The following is a 24,499-nucleotide window of genomic DNA, read 5'->3' as shown; positions in this document are numbered from 1 at the left end:
AGCTTTGCTGTTGCCCTGATCTCCTGGCCTGTATGTAAATCAGAAGTGTCTTGCCATGAGTTTGCAGGCTGGAGCAAAGGGTGCTTGCTTTGCGTGAGGACTTGAATTGGAATCTAGGTATACCTACAGTGTAACGCCAGCACTGGGTGGGCATGGGGATGGGGATAGGGGAATCCTGAGAGCCTAATGACCTGCCAACCAGCCTAGCCAACCTGTAAGCTTCCAGGTCAGTGAGAAACCGTGCCCCAAAGCAAAGACCACTGAAGGGGAAAGACACTTGGCTCTGGCTTCCCATGTGTGTGTGCACAGACTCATGGCCCCATGCTCCCATGTATACACAACACACATAAAATTGAAGCTAGGGAGATGACTCTCAATATGGTCTCAATGTATAAGCATAAGGAATAGATCAGATCCCCCAAAACTCACATACTGTACCAGGCATAATGATGCATGCTCGTAGTCCCTGCTGGGGAGTGGGGTGACAGAGATCCCAGACATACATTGGCCAGGCAGCCTAGCCAAAGTGAGAAACTTCAGATTCGCTGAGAGACCCTTCTCAGAAAATAAAGATCAAGGAAAGACAGTTAACATCAGCCTCTGGCACACATACAGCCACATCCACACACATCACAAATACCCACGTGCACGCACACACACAAATATATATAAACACTCATAAACACACACACACACACAAAAATTATTGGTTGGCATCTGGGCACTGGAAGGTAGAATCCTGAACATTTCTCTTTTCTTTGGGAAGTTCTAGATTCTTTTCTTGGCTTGGCTTCAATTGGGAAGCATAAGACAGAGTCAGACATGTGTGGGCATCTGAATTTCAGAGACCTGGGTAAACATGCAGATGCCCAAACCACACTACAACAAACCAGTTAGGAGGTGGGCGGGGAGTGTCTTTTTAAGAGCTTCTCCCCTGCAGGAGACTCATGCAGGGCCACCAGAATGTGGGTTTAGGGACAGGGTGAGTAGCTATCCCCTATTCAGTTCTTGTTCTAGGGGTATCTATACACACTTGGGTTACAGAGGCTATAATGAAAAAACTAACTTAAAACTAAATCCTCGAAGTATACTTGCAGACTCACAGTTACCACCTGACTTAGGAAAGTCTCCCTTCACATTTCAAGGTCAGATGTTGACCTGAGCATCCTCCAGCCTGAGAGGAAACAAAAGCACCTTTCCAGCTGAGAAACTGGCTCCCTTCTGGCAAACACCACCCATGTAACTTAGTATCAGTTTGGGGGATGCGGTCTCAAGCTGTTTAGTGACACTAGACTGGGAATTTGATGGTGTTGTTTCTGCTGTCTGCTTCCCCTTCCCAGCCTCAGCCCCCAGAGGTGGCTAGAGAGACGCAGGTGTGAGCTGGCTCGCCAGGTCCCTCTCCCCTCCTGATTAAGTGGTGGTGTGAGGGAATAAGGGAGGCTGAGCCGACTCAACACCGCTCTATCTGCACCTTGCCTGCACGCCAGCCACTTGTAATTCCCTACAGCCCCAGCCGGCTCTGGAAAGCAGAAAGAAATATGACCAGGCAAGTTGAGAAAATAAATTAAACTAAGTGTCAACTTTTCTTGTTTCTCTCCTCATTATTAAGAGATGGAGTGGGGCTCGTTTATCAAGCAGGGGGAGAAATTAATTGACACGGCTTTAATATCATGATGTCTGGCGTGTCTGGTCACATTCCTTCATTTTGGGGGAAAAGGCATTTTATTATAGTTTACAGCAACCAGCTGCCAACAACTGGTGTAAATGAGGAAGCAGGTGCGTGAAGGATGCCACATTGGAGGGACCGTGACACCACCCTGAGGGAGATATGCCAGGGAAGAGGAAGGACATAAAGAAGAGAGAGAGTGTGAAGCTGTCTGCAGGCCTTCCCAATCTGTCACAAGCCTCTTTGGAAACTTCAGGGATTTGAAGTGGGGGTGATGGTAGCCCCTGCCTCTGATGGACCCCTTGGACCAGAAAAAGAAGTCTTTGTTCTGAGTCACTTCATCCAGAGGCTCAGTCTTGTGAATAGTGTGAGCCAGGGTGCCTGCTCTGTTCTTTGTTCTTAATAAGACCAGAGAAGTGAGTTTATTCCCGTCTGTCTCCCAGGGCAGCTGACTCATGGAGAACCAGGCATCCGACTTGGTGTAGCACAGCTTCACTTTAGGAAGGTCTGTGGTTGAGGTCTGGAAGAAGTCAAAGCCCTTCACCCTGGACCCATTACAGGGTTGACTGACTTAGGCGACACTTGGGTTATTTTCCCACATTCCTGGTGGTGATGAATCACTGAAGCCTCACTGCCTCCCCGATGTGCTTTTCTGGCCAAGAAATCAGGATCAGAGAGCACAGGAGGGAAGCAAGCGTAGTGCTGCTGTGCCTCTCCCATGCTGCCCAGCCTATCCCATGCTGCTGTGCCTCTCCCCATGCTGGATGTTTTTAGGTTGAGAGGCTCTTCCCCAGTTGCAGAACAGGTTTGGAGTGGCCCACCAGGAAGGAAGTACTATACTGCCCACAGGGTCTACATTGGCCTCAGTCCCTGTCAGTAAAGTGGAGATGATCCCTCCTCCTTTCCCAGGTGGGCATGGTAAAGACTGAGGCTGTCCATCAAGCATCCATAAGCTTATCCTGTCTTGTGTATTATGACTTTGCATGGGGATCAAGCCAAAGAACACACTAACCATCCTAAGAAGGACTCTGTCCACCTCGCCATAGCCTCAGCCCCAGGATTGTTATCTAGAACACAGGCAGATCCTAAGTAATCACTTTGATGTCCCGTGCATGGGCTGTAACTGAGGGAGTCCCGTCCCTGGCTGGTGGGAAATGGCCTTACTGTTCTAGTAAAGTACATATTAGCAACCAAGGCTGAAAATGAACCCGGGCCAATGTCAGCTCAGCCACTGCATGGTACCTAATGTCCACGACGCCCTGATGGTTTTCCCAGACGGAATTTCATTAGGGGTGTCTCACAGTGACCATGCACCCTGTAGGACAATCAGTAACCAGAAACGTGTGGTTTCTCTTGGAACAGCAGTCCAATGTCCTCGTCACCACCCACCCATCCCCAAGAACCAGTGTTTTCCCGGCAAACCCAGGGCACACAGGGTACCTTGCAGCCCCACTGAGCCGTTCTTTGTACTTTCCCCCTCAGATCTTCTTCATATGGGACCTCAAGACAGTTGCCATACACACTGTATGTAGCCCATGTAGTGGGTGGGGTATAGAAGATGTCCCTGGGCCAGCTCAGGCTATGCATATGTGATGCGTACGTAAGGGTCCTCTTGGAGCTAGATACCCACCAAAATCCATCTTTGAACACTGGTCCAGGGAAGGCATTGATCTCCAAAGCATGGGGTGGGTTAACAAAGCCAACCCAGAGCTGGGCAGAGCTGCTGAGTGTAATGACTGCAGAGCCTGACCTGCCACCCACCTGATTGCCTGGGGGAGCAGGTATGAGAAGCCTTTTTTCAAACTGGAAAGCCCTCACCACACCCATACCTAAGAGGTTCCTGTTTGTGTTTGTGCTGAAGTTGGCTCTTTTCTCCCTTTACCTCTGAATATTCTTGCATACACATACCTTAAATTTTCCCTGAGACACATACTATAAATTAGACAATCTAAAGTTTTCTCCTTCAGTTTTTTTTTTTTTTCCTCCGTTAGCCACAGGCGTTAATCTACAACTTTCACCGGTTTCCATGGGCAGCGCATTAGTGTTTGCTATTTAATGGTCGCTGGCCTATAGGATAAGAGAAGAAACTTATTTCTGAGGCTAGGTGGAGGCTGTTCCTAGCTTCTCCTCCCTAAAGCGGGTTTAAAGCGGGTCATTTTAATTCTGAGCCGTCTTGTTTTCTTATTTCCATTCTCTTTGCCTGTCTTTTATAGCTTTGTATTATTCCGATGAATATTCAGTTTTGCTAGTTTGAACAAAAGAGGGAGAAAAGGTTTGACTGTTAAATGCTTCCCTCTTAAGTGGGCCTTGACTTGTTAGTTTCCAATAATAGCTTCATTCAAGAGAACGCTCCAGTTTCAGTAAATGCAACCTGCCCGCTGCTACCCTTCTTACACCCATTCTGAAAGCCCTTTGTCTGGAGCGAACCACCTTACCACTGTCTCTGTCCCCGTCCTGGGGGCTCCTGGAGCCCCCTCGGAAGTGTAGGGTGCACTTAAGGCTTTTGGAGACAGGGAGCAGGGGGCATTCTACAGTTGCTGTGCAAGCTTCCGCCCTGGGTTCTTCTCTGTTATTAGTGGTGGCTGGACTAAATTTAAACACCTAGGGAAGGGTTGTTCCTTCCCTCAGTAAGGGAAATGAGACACAGACAGGACTGCTCACAAAGGCTCCCTCACAGGGCCCTGATAGAGTTCAGGCTCTTGTGAACTCACAGTCAGACAGAAGCCAGGCCCTAGTGGAGCCGAGCTCAGAAGCCCATTTTTTTCTTTTGCAAGAAAAGCAAAGGGGCGCTCAGGGGTTGAGGCAGAGGGGGCCAGGGTTCATTGTTTGGTCTTTTTTTTTTAATTGTTACTGCTGTTTTTGTGTTATTAGGAGTGTGTAGCAAGGGGGAGGTCAGAGGCTGACATTCTGTCCTTCCTCTCTCTACCTTATCTAGGCAGGCAGACAAGCAGACCGACATAGGAAGGATCTCTCGGTGATGGTAGTTGCTCACCGACTGGTCATAGTGACTTGGCTGGCAAGCCCCCAGAAATCCACCTGTCTCTGTCCTCTTCCTCGGCACACAGGTGGATGTACACCCCCAAAGCCCAGGTTTCACGTGAGTGCTAGAGATCTGAACTCACGTTACACCCCGAGCAGCCCCCAGCCTTTTGGCCTTTGCTTTTGAATAAGGACAATACGGTTCTCTTATCCATCTTCATGCCTCAGTTTGATAGGCCTTTGTGGGATGCGGTTTTTGGTTTTCCTTTGGGAAAATAAAGGGTGACTTCTCTCTGCGTCCTGCCTCCCAGGCCCCACCCCCCACCCCCACCCCCGAAGCTCTGTGGAGGCTGCTTATCCCGCAGGTTGTTATGAAAGCCTTTGATGCCAAGTGCACTAAGCAGAGGGAGGAGGACAAGTGCTGTGGGGTTGTGCTTACAAAAATAAGGTTGCATGGTTCTCAACCTGGGGGTCGCAACCCCTCTGCGGTCACGTAGCAGATATTTACATTATGGTTCATAATGGTGGTGAGATTATAAAGTAGCAATGAAATCATTAGGATTAAGGGTCACCACAACAATAGTTATGATTGAGAGCCACTGACAGAGTCGGAAAGAAGTGGAGGTTTCCAAGGCTGCAAAGGGCTGCTGTTTAGTGGGTAACAACTTAAGTTTGGGATGGCGAACAGGTTCCAGATATGAGTGGCGTGGCAATGGCTTCATAGCTGTGCCACTGCCCTTCATGCCACTGGGCCATGCACGTAAAAAATGGTTAAGAAGGGAAGTTTTGTGTTGTGTATAGTATAGCGTATGTGTACATTCATGCATGCGTGCATACATACATACATACATACATACATACAAACAAACAAATATATTTTACTTTGGAAGAAAGTTACAATGCCTGAAGTGGGTTTCCCCATTCATTGCCTGCCCCTCTCAAATTCCAAATTCCATTATTTCTGCTTTTACCCAGCGGCTTAACCTACTTGGGGAAGAGGATGCCGTTTGCCGGTGGGTTACTAATTCATTGGAAATGATAATGCACCTGTGAGATAAAAATGATTATATGTTGAGAAATAACACTTATTGATAATTAAGTGTTTCGTTGCTTCTTTGCTTCCCCAGATGGAATAAATAAATATTTTAGACATAATCAAGTTTGTTTTCTCTGTTTGGGCCAAACAGACAAGGATGTTGAAGAGATATAGATACTTAAATGACTGCCGACATTGGAGTCTTGACACCACTGAGTCGTGACACAGCCGGGGTGTGGAGGCTTTGAACCCAGGCTGTCTTCCTTTAGTCAGGAAAACCTTTTTTTTTAAAGGACCTTATTATTTATTTCACGTGTTAGGTATATTTTTGCCACTTGTATGCAGAGCCAACAGAGTCCATAAAAGAGCATCTGATCCCTGGAACTGGAGTTACGGATGGTTGCAAGCCGTCACTGGGGTGCTGGGAATTGAACCTGTGTCCTCTGGGAGAGTAGCAATACTCTTAACCACAGGGCCAATCTCTTCAGCCCCAGGAATATAAATATATATATATATATATATATATATATATATATTGTGATACACCCATTTCAAGTCCTGTGGGGCTAGGGAAGGGGGACCATGAAGGGAAGTTCAGAGGCGGAATCCAAAATTATGCCAAGAGCCCTCTGGCTCTTTTACAGCTGTCATCTGCATTTTAATCTCCACTTCTTAGCTGACTGCCTTCATCCTGTCTCTGCCTGGTAGCCCAGCACAGGTCTCAGTAACAGCTACCTGTAGTTGAAGCTGTGACTCCCACCGTGGACTGGGAGTTAAGAGGCTATAGATGTGACTTCAGTGGCAAGGCTCCACTGTTGCCTGTGTCTGTGGTCAAGTGTGAATAAGCTGAACCGTTAGGGGCCTCCCAACCTTTGGGTGTCCTCTGCCTCCTGGAATGTCACTTGCTTTACCTTCTTTCCTCATCGTTTGCATGGGTTTTGCTCACTCATCCACACTCGAGTCTTCGGTCCAGAGCACTGTGGTTGGCAAGTCAGCAACCTGCATAGGGGAGGGATATGGTCCCATTCTGCAGAGACAGCAGAAACCTGACCCTTCACTGTGTGACTGTCCTGTGACTGCCATTACAAAATATCACACGCTTGGGAGCTGCAAACTGCAGCAGTCAATTTTCTGCTGTGCTGGAGGTGGGGGCTGCACCACACACACACACACACACACACACACACACACACACAGTTGGAGGTGACTGTTTGTTGTTTGGTGGTTGGTTGGTTGGTTGGTTGTGGCCGTATCACTTGTACCATGCCTACATCTGTCCTCCCTTGGCCTTTTCTCTGTCTCTCTCCCCATCTGCTACTTCTTTTATGAAGACACGAGCTGCTCAGCTAGGAACGTTCCCAAAAGCACTTTCTCCAGGGTTTCCAGTGTAGGTAACTCTTGGGCCTACAGAGTCACTCTAATTAGCAGTGAGGTAAAACAGAACAGCAGCAGGAAACCCTAGCTCATTCGACCTTGTTTTACTTGCAAGGATGCTCAGGTGGGTCCAGGCCAGAGGGCTTTGCTTCCCAAGCAAATGTGAGTCAGCGGCTGGAAGCAAGAGACAAGATAGAGCAAGGTCTGCTCAGGCAGGAGGCTGTGTCTGAAGGATCCTTCAATTCTAAAGAGAGAGAGGTCTTTAAAAGTCTTGTTGGTCTAAGACACAGTGCAGGATATGAGTGGGGAGAGTTGGTTCTAGAGTAGACAGCGATCAAACACCCGAGAGGCCAAAGAGAAATGCTTGGGGCTCTGCCACTGGGTATGGCTGTCTTCAACTTTGCAAGTGAGGAATGGGGCTAAGGGCCAAGGACAAGGGGACACCCAAGGAGGGGTCAGAAACCTCTGTAGGTTCTCTCCAGAGACACAGCTTGGGAAGTGTGAGCCTGGTGAGAGGGGCTGTGGGTGGGCATCTGTTTAGCTCGAGTGCCGTCTGCTGTGGGTCTCACTTACTTACTTACTTACGAGGACCCAACTTTTACTGAGAGGTGCTGTGAAAACTTACCAGTTCGAGCCCCTATGCAGACAATTGTGTCCTCTCTAGAGCCTGCCAGACACCTGCCTCATATGTCTGTGATGTATTAGGCTCTGTGTACTGGGGGAGACCAGCAGCTCAGAATTCAGCACATGGTAGCAAATGAAGCAACCTGATGATCACGATTGCATTTGTGTGGTGGACCTGGTCCTCTGTTTTACTGTAGGTTATTGGAGAACAGGGAGTGGCCTTCATTTTCCTAAAGAATCTTCTAGAACCTGCTCTGGAAACTCATGTGTCAGCTCTCTATGTCGGCGCCATTTCCCTGCTAGCCCTCAGAAAGTGAGCTAGGAGGGACCTGAGAGAGAGTCTCTTTTTACCTCGGGTGGCTGAGCCCTAAAACAGATGCAGAAACTGAAAAAGGCTACATCTGTCTCTTATCTGATTGAAAGGAAACACTGATAATCATATTGCAAAAACAGCCAGTCGGATATTATCTTACTATGCTTTGGATTTGGCCCACTCATGTCTTTGGGGCAAAGAGTGTCTTGTTTGGGGCTGCTGTCAGAAAATGTCATAGCTTGTGAACAAGAAGTCTCTTAGAGTTTTGGAAGCAAGATATCAGAGTCAGGGTGCCAGCATCTTTGGTCCTAGGGAGGTCCCTTTACAGGGTTGCAGAAAGACATCTTATTGTAGCCTGACTGGGCAGGAAAGGGGAACAAAGCAAGGGTTTCATTCTCACTTTCCAAACTTCACCTCCCAAAGCAACATGCAACACACACACACACACACACACACACACACACCAGTCCATAGCAGAGCCCTGGGAGTTTTGATCTGGGGGACCTGGCATCTGCTTATACTACCTTCACTTCCAAGTGCAAAGCCTGAGGTCCAGAGAACAGAAGGAGGTCCCCAGGTCATGCCCAGACAAGACTATAACCAGGCCCCTGCATTATCAGCATCTCTCCATCTCTACCCAGGTCCCCTTGCATATTAGCACCAACGTGACAGCCAAGCTCAATGCAAAGTGGTAGAGCCACCATGTGTGGGCCCACGTGGTACCCTGGTGCTTACTGAGCATCCTCGCAGATGGGGACTCATACTGAAAACGGAGAGAAGAAAGGAGGGGCAGGAGGAGGGTGGAGGATGCTGATCGGCGGTCGCCTGCCAAAATTCTTTAGTGCAGCTTGTCTACTAAAGCCAGTCTCCAGCCGAGCAAATACAGTGGATAGCTGACAGGCTGACAGCAGGCATCAGACAGTCTTAAACTGCCCCAAATCCACAGCATGTTTGAAGCGGCAAAAGCAAAGAGATGCCCGCACAGAACAGAGGCCTGCAACTTTTAATAGTTCCTTCCAGGCCTCAGGATGTCCTGATGAGGTATTAGAGGAAGTCATTCAGGAAGAAAAGGACCAATAACCGCCTCCGCGTGGAGGCCGACCCGAGGGCTAGCCATCGAAGCTCACAGAAAGGGCCAGTGCGGCCCCGCAGTGATCCAAGAGGCTCTCTGCAGCCCACGAGCCTGCCTCCACACAGAGCCAGCAGGCTCTGACCCTTGTAAATAACAGACAAGTAAATTTCTTGTTTCCTTCTGGGCAAATGTAAGCCACAGGGGGCCTGCTGCATGTGGGTGGACTCCTGACTGGTGCCTGCTGTTGGAAGGGTGTTGAGTATAAACTGGAATCACTGCCCAGACCACAACATCCCCATTCTCCCTCCCACCCCCTACCCCTGCACCCCCGCCTGTTTGGAAGCTGTCCTGACTGCAGGCCACCCTGCCTACTCTGTAGAAACCAAACTCACTCCTCCTCTCTGTTTCTCCTTCTTTTAGGGTTTGGCTTTGTCACCTTTGAGAATGAAGACGTTGTGGAGAAAGTCTGTGAGATTCATTTCCATGAAATCAATAATAAAATGGTAAGTCTGGAGGGGTTGTCCAGTGGGGGACAGTGGGATTGAGTCACTACAGCATGCACGTTGTGCATGCAATAGATAGAGGTACGTGGACCAGGCTCTCAAAGTCCAGATATAGGCAGATCTTTGTGAGTTGTAGGCCAACTTGGTCTGCATAGTGAGTTCCAGGACAATCAGAGCTAGGTAGAGAGACCCCTATTTCAAGAAACCAAACAAAGTCAAAAATAGGCTGGGGAGATAGCTCACACTCAAGTGTTTGTTTGCAAGTCTGAGAACATGTTTGATCTTCAGACACCCTTTAAAGCACGTGGGGTGTGGTAGTGTGCTCTTAGAACCCCAGCATTGGAGGGGTGGATGGGCATAGGCTGATGCCTGGGGCTGACTGCCAGCCAGCCTACCCTAGTTACTGAGTTCCAGGGCAGTGAGACTCTTGGGTAGAGGGGCCAGGTGGTACATCTGAGGATGAACACCAGAAGTCATCTTCTGGCTTGCACACATGTGCACCCTCCACACACAGACTTAAACGGTACCATCTGCGCACACATACACAAAACTAAAATGAATTAATAAAAATCTAAATAGGAAGTATTTGGGCCTGTCTCAAAAGTTAAGAGAAAAAACTGACCAGTGTTTAAAGCTGTTCATCTGGCCGTTACAACCACTCTGGGTTGTAAACACGTCCGTAGGCCGTACTTATGTGAATTTCATACAAGCAGATCATAGTCCCCTCTCTCCTTTCCTCCAACACAGAATCCAACTTGCAGGGTATGCACTCCATATTTTGCTACACATCTCGCTCTCTTACATTTCAACCATTTAATAACATAAAAGAGCATTTTCAAATCTTAGGTCTTACAAAAAAACAGACAAAAGGCTAGCATGCTAGGTTTGATCCTCGGTGGATTTTACAGCTTCCTAATTCCAGCTCTCTCCTCTCTCCTCTCTCCTCTCTCCTCTCCTCTCCTCTCCTCTCCTCTCCTCTCCTCTCCTCTCAGATAGGGTCTCACTGTGTACTGTAGGTGTGGTTGGCTTCAGACTCACAGAGATACTTCTGCCTCTGTCTCCACCAGGATTGAAGGTGTGCGCCACCACACGCATCACATCCTCCTGCCGTGCTTTTGATGGAAGGCCCTTGAGGGGCAGATCTTAGATAGGTGATTTGACAAACTGCTTTTCTTTCTGCCCTCATAATCATCTGCCTCCTTCCCTTTCATAGCTGCTCCTCCTGGTGGAATAAGAAGTCTCAGGAGGAGGGGAGGAGTTCTGTAGAGACCGGGAGACTGCCCACAGAAGTGGCCACCAGAGGGTGCCATGCCCTGTGTGGTGTCTGCCTGCTCTCTTTCCCATCCCACCATCCTCTCAAGTTACTTGAGTAGGGGGTGACAAACCCTTTGTTGGTTTGAGAGAGAGACGGGGGGGGGGGGGGGGGGGGGGGGGGGGAGAGGAGAGGAGAGAGAGAGACAGAGCAAGCTCAGTAGGTGTTTCAGGATCCTCTGAAGGCCCCCAGAGCACACACATTTTGGTTGGCCAGNGGAGTTCTGTAGAGACCGGGAGACTGCCCACAGAAGTGGCCACCAGAGGGTGCCATGCCCTGTGTGGTGTCTGCCTGCTCTCTTTCCCATCCCACTATCCTCTCAAGTCACTTGAGTATGGGGTGACAAAACCTTAGTCGACATGAGAGAGAGACGGCGGGGGGGGGGGGGGGGGGGTTGGGGAGAGGAGAGGAGAGAGAGAGACAGAGCAAGCTCAGTAGGTGTTTCAGGATCCTCTGAAGGCCCCCAGAGCACACACATTTTGGTTGGCCAGCAAAGCCTCCATCCCAGAGAAAAGAGGTTGGGAGGTCAAATTTGGGCTTCGATCGCAGCTGTGACTTTGATATTTTCTCCCCTTTGTCAAAACATTCCTTGCTTCTGAAACATGCATTCAGATATGCATTGTATATTGGTCTGATATGTGTTCACCAACTTTAGATTCAATAATAGAGCTTTTAGTGTGGATAAGATCAAAGCAATCTGCTTAGCATGTGGTGCTGCAGGCTTGATTCAATATTTGACTTGCTAATTTTTTCCCAGGGCACTAAAATAATATTGTTCATATTGTTCCTAGCCATCATATGCATCCGAAATGAAAATAGTCTTCCTTTGCATAGTGTATGTTGGAGGCATCTGCACAGACATTAAGGTAGTTTGAGGAAGACAGATAATGATCAACACAGGTTCCTTTGTGGACTTTGTCCTCCAAATGCTATTGCCTTCCAGTCGGCACCTCCTTTCCCACCTTAGGTCGCTGCTGGCTATTTTCTAAACTAAAGAGGTGGAGAACCTGCACCTGTGTACCGATGCCTTGTTTAGCCTCTCGGAGGTGGCTGTTGACAGGCTCCGAGAAAAAAGGTTGTTGGACCCCAGGGAGTAGAAGAGGCAGCAAAGGATGCAGGCAGGTACCATTTCTGCATTCCTTCAGTTTCGTCAGGAAGGGCACAGTGCAGGCAAGAGATGAGTCCTGGTGTGACAGTGGGCAGATTTTGAAATAAGCCTATGATATGGGATGGGAAAGGCTTTATCATCCTCTATCTCAGAAGAGGAAACTAGGTCCTAGGATTAGCCCCAGGGCTACCCATTGTGAAGGAGCAGGGTTTTGGGCTTCCTGGCTGCTCAGTGAGCTGTTTTAGACCCGTGACTTGAGTTTGGGATGAAAGAGTAAGCCCAGCTGGGCAGTGCTGGCGCACGCCTTTAAATCCCAGCACTAGGGAGGCAGAGGCAGGCAGATTTCAGAGTTCGAGGCCAGCCTGGTCTACAAAGTGAGTTCTAGGACAGCCAGGGCTATACAGAGAAACCTTATCTTGAAAAAACAAACAAACAAACCAAAAAAAAAAAAAAAAGAAAAAAGAAAAAAGAAAGAGTAACCCCCCCCCCCCAGGTGACCAGAGGAGTGGAATAAGGTCATGTTGGACGAAAGAGAGATGGTGTCTAGGAGCCAGAGATGTTGCCCGCCATTCCCTAGGCCTCTCCCATGTCTCAGTGCCCCTCTTTATGCAGGTGGTGCTGACTCAATGGCTAAAATTCCTGTTTTCCTTTCATCTGGGACTGTGCTTGTTGTGTAAGCAATAAGCAAAATTGGAAGCAGACAGAGATGGAAAAGGCATAAGGACAGAAGACAGAAGAGTTCAGATACAGACTTTGAGGTGTCCATGGAAGTTTTTAGCCTACACCTGCCCAGAGGAGAAATCAGAGGTTCTGGGAAGCAGGGGCAGAGGGAGGTCACTGAACCCCAACAAACAGAGCTAAGACTGCCACTTCCCTGGTTGTTGCCAGCATGGGCACAGGGCATCACACAGTGTTTGCCTCATGGCAGAGGTGTCATGATCTTGAAAGCCCTGCCTTCAGACTGCTCTGAAGAAAGGTATAATTTCAAGGGGGTGGGGCTTGGCAGAGAAGGCTGTAGCCTGAGTTGCTTTTGAATTCACCAAGACAGGAAATGCATTTCAACTGTGCTATGGAGAGAATTTGAATGAGCCACTCAGGAAGACCTCTAAGCCCAGACAGATGCTAAAAGGAACATAGGAGGGTTTGCTCTTCTGGGCTATGAAACTGGAGAGGACAGCCCTCCAACCCTTGCCATGGCCCCGTAGTGGACTTGGGCATCCACTTTCTCACATTCAAAGATCTGATGGCTCTCAGCCTTGAATCACAGAGGTGGGACTTGAGTCCAGGACCCCTGGCTCAGTGGTGTGCACCTGGCATTTATCAGACTTAATTAATAACTGTGGAGTGATTAAAGGAACCAATCACCCGACTCAAAGGCATACATAGTTCCCAAAGTCGTTCCTTCTCTAATTTGGTTAGTGAATCTCGTGAGCTTTTATAAAAGCTCTTCAGTGTCTGGTGGTTGTGGTGGCACATGCCTTTAATCCCAGCATTCAGGAGGCAGAGGCAGGTGGTTCTCTGAGTTAGAGCCTTGACTACAGAATGAGTTCCAGGGGCCTGGAGAGATGGCTCAGCAGATAAGAGCACCCTCTGCTCTTCCAGAGGTCCTGAGTTCAATTGCCAGCAACCACATGGTGGCTCATGGCCATCCATAATGGAATACCCTCTTCTGGTGTGTCTGAAGACAGCTACAGTGTACTCATATAAATAAAATAAATCTTAGCTTTAAAAAAAAAAAGAAGAATGAGTTCCAGGACATCAAGGGCTACACAGAAAAATCCTGTCTTGAACACACACACATATGCATGCATACATAACACATGAGTAAATAACTCTTCAGCATCTTGGAGCTAGGACAGGCTAGGAAGCCCAAGAAAGACCATTATGCAACAGTTTTCCGGTGTATCCGTTTCTTGAAGAAATTTTCCCCTAGGGTGAGGTGAGGTAGAAGTCTGGGCAGGGAGTCTCTACATGGCACTTTCTGTTATAGTTGCAGCAGCTAACATTTTAGAATGTAGACATTTTGATTGCTGGACACTTGCTTGGTACATCTTGCCTGATTTGATTGTCACACACCTTCTAGTATTAAAAAAGATATCAAACCATTTTCCCCATTTTAAAGACAGGCGAGGCAGAGATGAAGCAACTTGCCCAAGACCACACAGTCAGCAAGTGGCAGTCCCAGAATTCAGGACCAGAAAGCTACACTCCTGAGCTCATGGTTGAACCACGAGGTTGGCCTTTCTCTGTAGACCAAGAAGGACTGTGATGAGCCGGGCAGTGGGGGTGCACACCTTTACTCCCAGCACTTGGAAGGCAGAGGCAGGCGGATTTCTGAGTTCAAGCCAGCCTGGTCTACAGAGTGAGTTCCAGGACAACCAGGGCTATACAGAGAACCCCTGTCTCAGAAAACAAAAAACAAAACAAAAAAAGAACTGTGATGATGGGCTTGCTGGCGTATAAGGCTACTCATGGCCACAGAGCATCTTTTCTCCCTCAGCCCATGTAGTTTCTTGATTTCCTAATTGATTCCCAGCTAGGGCAGAGGACTGAGTTTAGGCTTAGGGGTCCTGGTCAGCCATCACTCTAGGCCTCTCTTCCCTTGATCCTTGAGGCATGGTAGAGAGCTGGCTGCCACTCAAGCTAAAGTTCCAACCCAGAAGATCTGAGCCTCAGCCAAAACCAGAACAAATGCAGATGCGTCCGTCCATCAGTAAACACACAAATGCAGGCACTGAGCAACCTCGTGATCCTCCTCTCTGGCCACTCTGAAAATTCCAGCTCTGATGCAGCTAATAACGCCTCCCATGGTGGCTTGCCCCTGATTGAAACAGCCCCATAGCAGCAGGGACACTTGCTTGATTAGTCAGTCACCAGAGCCCAGCCTGCAAGCAGCCTCCTGATGTGCCAAGCAGCCACAGGGAAGGAGGCGAGAATTGACACATAGCCAGCTTCTGGGTTCATCAGAGGCCTAGCGCAGCCCCTATCTCAAAAATAATGTCGGGAGATGTTTGTGCCTCGATTGGGTGAGCACGGAGGGTGTGGTGTGGAAGGTACCAGGGTAGAGCCCTCTCCTACACCTCATTCACAGGGAATTGGTGTTTCTAAGTATCATGCTGGTACTATATAGGCACAGACACATCACTGCCCACCCGTCTTTGGTGCAGCATGCTAGCTGCTGAGCTAGGGGACTACCAGAGCTCAGTGGGAAGGAAGGGAAGGAAGGACTTGTGTGATGGACAGTCATAAGTGGTAGAATTGAAGTTCGTTTTGTTTTGTTTTGCTTTAACCATTTTGGGTTTTAAAGAAAACAAAAATGTATCTAGTTGTGTGTTTGTAGATGTGAGGGCGCCATGATGCATGTGTGAAAGTCAGAGAACAACTTGAAGGAGGCCATTCCTGCCTTCGAGTGGGTACTGGGAATCGAACTTTTATCCACTGAACCAATACCTTGATAAGAAAGGAGGAGGGGGTTAGGAAAGACAGACAGGCCTAAGTTCCTGTCTAGTGGTTAGAGTTTAGTGCCCTTTTTTCTTATTCTTTTAAGACATTTGCACTTAGAGAAATCTAAGCATAGGTATAGCACTCACGGAAGTCTACGACGACATAGTTAGAGCCCTGGACTTGGAGTGGAGTCCTAGCAATACACCTTGCACAATGGCCTGCAGGTGGTCCCAGCATGGGCAGGAAATGATGAATGCAGAGTCTCTGGCCCTCCTAGCCTAGCACCCAAGAGCCAGGTAGTGATTTGTGTGCACAGTAAAGACTTGAAGGGAGCACCAGTGGAGGATGCCCACTAGTGATAGATACCCACTGATGCTTTGGTACCACCCAGTGACAGAGAGGAGGTATGTGGGACACTTGGCTAGGCTTGGTGCACACACACACGTCAGGGTTGTGCCCTCAGCATCACCTGCTAGTCTCTTTCTCGACAGAAAAAGATCAGTTAGCCCTGGAAACTCCCAGGAACCCGGTCTCCTCTCTGCAGAAGCATGCCTTTCTGCTCTGACCTTACTATGAGGCATACCAATGAGAGGAAAGGGTTAGCTCCTTCTGTCACCATGTGAGGACCTGCTGGGTCATTTAGAGACACTGAGAGCTTTGGAATCAGAGACAGAAGCCCAGACTCACTACTGGACACTGTGTGATCCTCTGCCATCTACCTGTACTGGCTTCATCCCTCTGCAGCTCAGAGGAAGCCCTGGTTCTCTTCCTGGTCCCAGAGGCATTACCTACTCTGTGGTCACATTTGTAACCTGAAAGGCTGGCAGGAATTCAGCTCTCCTGAAAACGCTCTTAGTGACAGCAGGTGACAGCAAGTGACCTCTGTTTGGCCTAAGCCAAGGGCCAAGCTTTCTATAAAGGGCCAGATAGTAAATATTTGAGGCTTGGAGGACCATATGGTCTCTGTCACAGCTATTCAACACCCGCCATTGTGGCCAAACACAGCCCCAGACAGTATGGAAATGAGCGGGCGTGGCTGTGTTCAAATAAAACCTAATTTACAAAACCAGGATGCAGCCAGCTGGGATTTGGCCTACTGACCATCATCTGCAACTGAGGCCTCAACTGGCTCAGAGCGAGTGGAGCTCTGAGTGATGCTTGCCTCCAGGGTCCTGAGGAAAGGGGTTTAACTGAATGATCAAGTCAGGCTTATCATAGAGTAGTGCTTTGTGAAGCAGAGAAAGAGAGGGTGCCACCAACAGACAATGGGGCTTGAGGAAGCAGTGTCTGTCAGAGTGACTTCATGCATAGGAGAGCATCCAGCCATGATGAGGCAGAGAATGGAGCAATGGTCAGAGGGCAATGCTGTCCACCCCTTGTGCCTCCCTGTCATGGCACCATGACCCTCCCCTGCTGGGTATCTCACAGTCCAGTGCACTGACACACACTAGCTTCATGACCTTGGGCAAGTTAACGTCTGTGTTTGTTCCCTCTTCTTAAGAGTGGGACCTACAGGTAACTACTGCAGAGATGAAGCCTTATGTAAGGGTGGGAGCAGAGCCAGGCCATGCCATGCTCTGTCATAGTGTTCCATCTTTTTAATGTCATCATAATCATCGTTCTCAGAATCATTTTGATTGAGCAAATATGAGATCCTTAGGGAAGGACTGGTTCCTGAGTCCCCGTGGGAGGTAGGTACTTCCGGTGCTTAACTAAAGGTGGTTCTCCAGAGATGAGAGGGATGTAGCCTCTGAAGTAAGCAGCAGAGACCTGAGATGGGATTTATTTATTTATTTATTTATTTATTTATTTATTTTTAAGATTTTTTTTTAAATTTATTTATTTATTTATTTATTTATTTATTTATTTTTAAGATTATATTTTGCCAGGCATGGTGGTGCCCACCTTTAATCCCAGTGCTTGGGAGGCAGAGGCAGGCGAATTTCTGAGTTCAAGGTCAGCCTGGTCTACAAAGTGAGTTCCAGGACAGCCAGGGCCACACAGAGAAACCCTGTCTCGAAAAGCCAAAAAAAAAAAAAAAAAAAAAGATTATATTTTATTTTCTGTTGCCTGAAGAAGCCAGAGGAGGGTATTGGGTTCCTAAAAGCTGGAGTTAAAGACCACTGTGAGACTCCTGACAGGTGCTGGGAACTCAGATCCTCTGACCATCTCTCTAACCCCATGACACGGGGTTCTTTAGGTCCCAGAAAAGCTGAATCAGACCCATTGACTAGAATGGTTCTTTGAACAGGTTCCAGAGCACTTGCTTCCAGTAGCAAAGCTTGTTGTGGTCTGCAGCCTACCCTCTTTAGCTTAGAGCACACTTGGGGAGCCAAGCCTTATAGTGTAACGCTGGTGAGCAAGGCACAGCAGGGACAGGAGAGAGCTGAGTTGGCCTCTCCAAATCAGAACCACAGTGCTGGGCCAAGCTGGCCCTTAGAACCTCCCTGAGGCGAGGGTCAGCATCTGTGCCTTGCATCTGGCAGAATGCCTGGTGACACTCCCCTCACCCTTTCCTTCAGGCGTCGTCCTCACAGCCAAAGACTGAAAGCTCAGTCAGGAACCAGCCCAAAAGTGTGGGGGTGGGTGGGTGGAATTAACTGGGCTTCTGTGCTCACGATGCTATTTGCGGCGGCTCCCCCACCCCATGAGCTAATTTTAGCTATCCATTCTGCTTCTGTTGCCATTTATAAAATGAGAATGTCAAATGCAATATTAAACAAGCAGGATGAAGGCAAAAAAGGAAATGGCAGAGAGGCATTTAATAAACGAATCCCGTGTTTACGTGGGAGAGGGAGCGATCCCGAGCCCTACACATCACACACGCCTGTGTGCACACGCCCGTTTGTGTACAGGCTCTGCTAATGAGAGCCAAACAGTTTGTGAGCTGGGGGAAGCCTGGGAGAAGTGGAGGGGGAAATGTGGATGGTGTGTGGGAAAAATGTGCTACTCTTTAGGCAGAAGTAATTTAGCCTGCAGGGAGGCAGCCTCCCAGTCAGAATGTCTTCCCATTTGCCCTTGGTGGGTCCTCTAGTCAGTCCAGTGATGGAGAGGGAATGGGGGCAGGACACTGAACCTGTGGGTTTTCCACACCTGCTCAGCTGGTGTGGCCCCCACCAACTCTGGCGAGGGGAGCCCCCAGAAGCCCTCCTGTGTCTTCTCCGGGATTGTTGTCTCGGGGTCCTTTCTTTAACCTCTTCCTGCAGCTGCTCCACCCCATATCCAAGGAGCTCCAGGCTGCTGCCAAAAGGGTACCTTCCTTTGTTGTCTCTACAGGGAGACTGCTGCCTGGTTAAGAGAAGCTGAGACTCTGGGCTGGGGTAGACACCCACTCTGTCTTACACCCAGCTTTGGACACCTGCCGGGGGCCAAGCTTCTTCTTCACTTTGAAATGCCCTTGCAGGTGCCCGCAGAAAGAAGAACAGCTGGTGTTACTGCCGTCAGCTATTTCCTCAAATAGTACAGCCTGCCAGCTCCCCTAGCACACCTTGCTGATGAATGCAGGGAGCTGGGATTACCTGGTTGGGGGATGGAGGTTAGGGGTGGAACCGTCCATTAGGAGTAGGGACCCCCCTCCCACTCCTGTCTGTAGGAGGGAGGGGCAGCTGCTCTATGTCTTATACTTTGGAATCAAATTGAGCACAGGTATGAACTGGCTTTATTTATCTGCAGAGGTTTTACTGTAGGTTCTGCACATAGCAGGGTGTTGTAGTCTTCTCTAGGGCAAGGGCTTTGTGTAGGTTTTACTCCAGTGGGAGAGGTGCTACTGACAGGCTCTGCCTTACAGATGAGAGGGGTCTGAGTGCAGAGAAGCTAGCTCTGCTCAACCCCAGAGCCCAAAGGTAGAGCTGAACCACGGCAGGGAGCTGGACTTTCTGACACATGAGGCTCAGCCTGCCCTGGGACTAGGGTGCCGTTGTTAGGGGACATGTCTCAAGAAGCACTGGCGACTGGGAACTCTGGCTCTTCTCCACCTGTCACCCAGACTCTGAGCGCTCCCGAGAAAAGAGTCGCGTGTCCTTGTATTCCTCTCTGTGTCCGCACGCTACCCCTCCTTGCTCGGTGCTCAGTATTAGTGGTTTATGACCTACTTCACTTTGCCGTCGCTGGTTTTAATAAAAACACTAAGCAGAGGAAACAGTGAATGAAATTAATTCTATAAGTGGTGAGGAAATTAATTCTGGAAGCTGGAGTTGGGAATGATTGTGTGGAAGAAAGAGCATCAGATTGGACTCTAGAGGGCTAAGGAGGGGCAGAGCAGGCAGGACCCCCCCCCAAAAAAAAAAAAAGGGACCTGTTGTTTTTACGCTGGGAGCCCTGTGACTGGATCCTGGCTGTCTCCAGAAATGGTTTGTTTGTTTGTTTGTTGTTTTCCTTGCGGCCTCAGTTTCTTTACCAGAGAAGAGGCCGATTAGGCTTTTCCACCAAGTAAGCAAAGCCCGTGTGCAGTAAAGCAATTGAGAGTAGGGGGCATCCACTGAAGGCTCTGTATGTCGCATGCTCTGCTGAATAGCTGTTTTATGTTTATTATACAGTCCATGGAAATACCTTACACAGCACACACACACACACAAGTGGTATGACTACCTAGCAGGTATCCGACAGTGACACATGAACGCCATGTTCTTTTCTCCCCTAGAGTAACATTCTGAGCCAACTCTGCAAAGGGAACTGGGTTCTGGTGCTTCCTTCCCATGGCCCCAGGTCATTTATGTCTGGCATGTGTCTGGAGGCAGACAGCACAACTGGTCGTTGTCATCTCTTCTGCCGGCATGTCTGTTGCTGCCTTTACTATAGGCATCCCCCTTTGTATCATCACGAGGGTCCCAAATCCTTGAGAACCTCTTTGTAGTCAAAGCTGATGAGATGCTGGGTACATCTGGTTCTCTGGGGCTTGGCCACCAGATCTCCCCTGGGCTTTGAGTATGAACTTACAAGAGCCCTGGCAAGGATCTTACTTTCCATGGGATCCTCAGGATGGCATCTGGTGGGTAGAGAGGGCCAAAGGGCAGTGGCTAGGAGGAACTTTGCATTGAATGGCAGTGATTGAGTATGGGAAAGTAAAGGGTTCTCTGAAGGTGGGCCCATCTGCCCCCTCCCTGTGGAGACATCCTGGATCTTTACAATGCTCCCTCCTCTCCCCTTTCTGGATACCAGCAAAGCAGTTAATTTGGAACATCAGATGAGCAGGGTTCACTTGAATCTTCTAGAACCAACTAGGGTTAGCTGCAGTTGATTAAGAAGGAGGTCAGACTGATCCTGAGCCAAGGCCCAGTCAGGTCTCTCCAGTCCGTCAGAAATCTCTATACAAAGGCAGGCACCAGCATAAAAGCTACGGGGACGGCCTCCCTGAGTTCTCTGTTCCCCTCCCCTTCCTACCAGCCAGACAGTCAAGGTCAGTGTCTGCGCACTGGGGAATTTTATCCTTTGAAACCGGGCCTCTGGCTTCCTTGAGAAGTGAACAGTTTCTAACACGATCTGTTTGTACACACTGGCCTCTTCGGGCCAGATAGAGCCCTGCTTTGTTCAGGGTAGTACTTCAGGGCACAGGTACAGCTCTTGTCTTTTCGTCAGGCCCTGGAACTGCATGCTGACTAAAACCAGTCTTTTCATTCTTTAGACATTGGCTTCCTTCTCAGACTCCCTGGCTCTTTCCACAGATAACAGGGACTTCAAGTTGGTTTGTACAGGAGCAGCCATAGGGGAACCCCTCCCCATAGAAATTCTGGGGACTTTCCCAAAACAGTACTCCCTGACATACTTATTCTAAAGCATAGTACATTCAGGAGACAGTGGCACGTGCTTATAGTCTTGGCTTCTCGGGAGGCTAAAGCAAGAATATCATGCTTTCAGGGACAACCTGGCTACATAGACAGCAAATCTTTTTAAATAGTAGTTACATATATTGCCATAAAGGGGCATTGTTGAGTCCATTGACCAAAGGATTATAAAAGCTAGATTAAAGGGCTGGGTCCCTGTTGAAACTGGTGAGTGCTGTGGTTATGTAAAGAACTAACCCCATGCTCAGAGCTTGCAAACCACAAAGTTTGCAACCTAGCTTCATGTAAGAAGTTTTTTTAGAATTTTCTTTTCTTGGCATGCTGGGGATCCCCAGAGCAATGTGTGTGTGTAAGTGCCCAAGCCCTGAGTCCAGCCCTTTGTGTGCAGCATGCTCTCAGACTTGAGACATAAACTCACCCCTACCCCTGCAGATAGAGACAGGGAGTGTGTGCAGATGCTGAGGAGTATGTGCCAGAATGCCAACAGGGAGCAGCGGTGGCAAAACCAGCTGTTCTTGGAGCTGTCTTTAAGTTTGATGTTCTGACTGAATTACAAGTCAGAGACAATAGGGCTGGGTTATAGCTCTTAAAGTTAAAGAGCATCTGCCTGGCATGCACAAGGCCCTGGGTTTGAAACCCAACACCACTACTGGGAATGGGGGAATGAGGGAGGGAGAAGGAGGAAGTGAGATGGATGGCAGTGAGAAGCGGTCCCTCACCCATGCAATACAGACATGCATAATCCTATGAACTCCCAGTAGGCATTTGACATGTCCTCGACAGGAAGATGCTGCAGCCTCCATTATCCCAGAGGTAAAGAATCTTCTGTTACCTCGTTTTGAAACCACCATCCTGAGGGATACAAGAACAACGTGCCTGTCCTCCAAGGCCCATTTGTCAAGTTGAGCAGCATAGTTAAAGAATGAAATTTCAAAGCACATTTTCAGGCCCAACTGCAGGTCATTGCGTAGCTTTGCTGTTTCCGGGGTTCGGAAGTAGAGGCCCACTCCTGGAATGAGTTGTCAGTCACAAGTGGGCCTCTGAGACCTCTGATAAGTACAGAGCCACACAGACTGGCCTATTTCCTTCCACATGTCCTGAGTAGGCTGCTCTGGAACCAGTGGCAGTAGCCAAAAGTTGATGGGAAAAGCTCTAAACTGAGGGACATTTCTCCAGATCTGTGCCTGCGTCCCTCCCTTCCCTCACCCCCTGCCCCACCTCCCTGGCTGCAGTGGGAAGGGAGCTTGTATGCTGTGCTTACTGCTCCACAATGTCAGCAGACCTCAGTGCCCACTACCCAGAGAACCCAGCCAGCAGACAGCTCGATGGTAGGATGTCTTCCTCCTATCTGGTCCTCCCACATGCCAGTGACCTTAGGCAGTGCCTAAAGTCCAAAGATGTCCCTTAGGTCTTCAGGTTCCAGCTGTTTACACCTCGTGTCCTGTCCTCCTTCACTGGCCCTCAGCTGGCATAGGGCACACAGTAGAATGTGGTGGGAGTTTGCATGGTGTGAATCCCAGTGGTGTGAACACCATACCTTCTGCAGAGTCTTTGAGAACATCCACGCTGTGACAAAGCCAGGTGCCTTGGAGAAGCTGTACATGGCTCTCCATCATCTTCTTGGATGCCTCGTTTAGTCAAGGCTTTCTCTGGCTCCAGTCCTAGCCACCATCTGACCACAGCTCCATAGGAGATGGAGCCCAGCCAAACCACATCAACTCAGGGCCCCAAGGATTGTCTAATCAGTGGTTGCACAAGGCCACTATGTTTGAGGGTATTTTATGCATGGTTGCTGATGTCTGGACCATGGCTCATGTCCAAATGACTTGAGTTTAAGACCAGAACCAAGGAGGTGGATTGGGTTTTCCTGTTTGACTCTCATCTTCCCTCTAGGTCTTGGGCCAAGCTCTCTGGCTTGCCACTGGTACAGTAGAAGATAGTGCGTGTGTGGGCTCCAGAGATGGAGAAGTGACAAGAGTAACAGACCTAAAAGTGACTCCAGGCGGTGGTAGCACACGCCTTTAATCTCAGCACTTGGGAGACAGAGGCAGGAAGATCTCTGAGTTCAAGGCCAGCCTGGTCTACGGAGAGAGTTCCAGNACAGCCAGGGCTACACAGAGAAACTCTGTCTTGGGAAAGGGGGTTGGGGAGAGGCTGGGGGGGGGGACAGGGCAGGGAACTTAAGGCAGTTTGATGTTCAGAGAGTACTTGTCTATATCCTTGATGAACAAGAAACTGGGGGTGTCTCTGTCTCAACAGAATGAAAATTCTCAGAACAGGGCCTCACTTGTTTATCAGTGGATCCCCCACATCCTGGCTCTGAGTTCTTCCACATCCCAGAATTAAATCAGTCTGAATCTCCAGGGGCAGGAAGTGGGGACAGACTGGGTAAGCAGCCCTCTGGCTCTGAGAAGTCTTTCCAGAATCTCGTCACTGCTGGCCAGACCAGGCTCCCTGCTGTGTCCAGTGCCTCTCCTGTCACTCCAGTGCCCAGGACAGGCTGAGCCTCTAGAGAGTTCACATGCCATGGCCTCTGGCCTTAGAGTGCACGCACCGTGACAGGGCGGGTGGTTAACAGAACTCCCATGGTGGGCGCTCCACGATGCCCCCAGCAAAGACGACAGAATTCAGCCAAGCTGCCAGCCCTGCTCAGTGCTAGGAAGAGTTAGTAGGTGGGTTTGTTTAAAATACTTCCATTACAGTTAGTTAACCTTTCTGTTCCCTAAATGAAAATTGTATAAACCTGAAATTTCCGTTGATCGGGTTGCCTAGGAACAGGCAGCAGGTTTTCATAAGACAAAGCAATAGATTGCCACTGATAGGCCTGTTAGGAAGTGAGCTGGTTAGCGGCATTATTCCCATCCTAGTGTCTGCCACAGGTAATTATCTGCCTGCCTGCTCAGGGCACGCCCATCTTCCTGTGCTGGGGCAGCTTCCTACAAAGGAGACTTCTCAGTTGCCAGTTCGCAGGATGGGGGCTCAAAGGCTCCACCATGCCTGAGCCATGAGGAGAAATCTAAAAGTCCTGATGTGGTTGACTTTATTCCTTCTTGATCAAATTTCTCCACCTACGTGCAAGAGGAACATCCCCCCCTCCCCCATAACCCTATTGATGACAAGCTATTACATTGCTTTATGAAAACATGCAGCAAGCAGCCAGTAAGTAGCAGGAAACTTAAACAGTTACCAAATGCACAGTAGTGTTTTTTTGGTTTTGGTTTTTTGTTTGTTTGTTTTTTGTTTTTTTGAGACAGGGTTTCTCTGTATAGCCCTGGCTGTCCTGGAACT

General features: G+C 49.0%; 1 protein-coding gene across 1 annotated transcript in view; it reads left to right on the top strand.

Annotated features, from left to right (window-relative positions):
• LOC110304365 (RNA-binding protein Musashi homolog 2) overlaps nt 1–24,499 on the top strand; it is a 121,070-nt gene that overhangs the window by 58,488 nt on the left and 38,083 nt on the right. The window contains exon 3 of the mRNA XM_029484161.1: nt 9,485–9,567. Within this exon, the coding sequence (XP_029340021.1) occupies nt 9,485–9,567 (83 nt within the window). The remainder of the gene's footprint in view (nt 1–9,484; nt 9,568–24,499) is intronic.

The sequence above is a fragment of the Mus caroli genome, chromosome 11 (assembly GCF_900094665.2).
Source record: "Mus caroli chromosome 11, CAROLI_EIJ_v1.1, whole genome shotgun sequence".
NCBI classification, from domain to species: Eukaryota; Metazoa; Chordata; class Mammalia; order Rodentia; family Muridae; genus Mus; species Mus caroli.
Note: the sequence above shows the minus strand (reverse complement) of the source record. Positions and strands in the feature narration are given on the sequence as shown.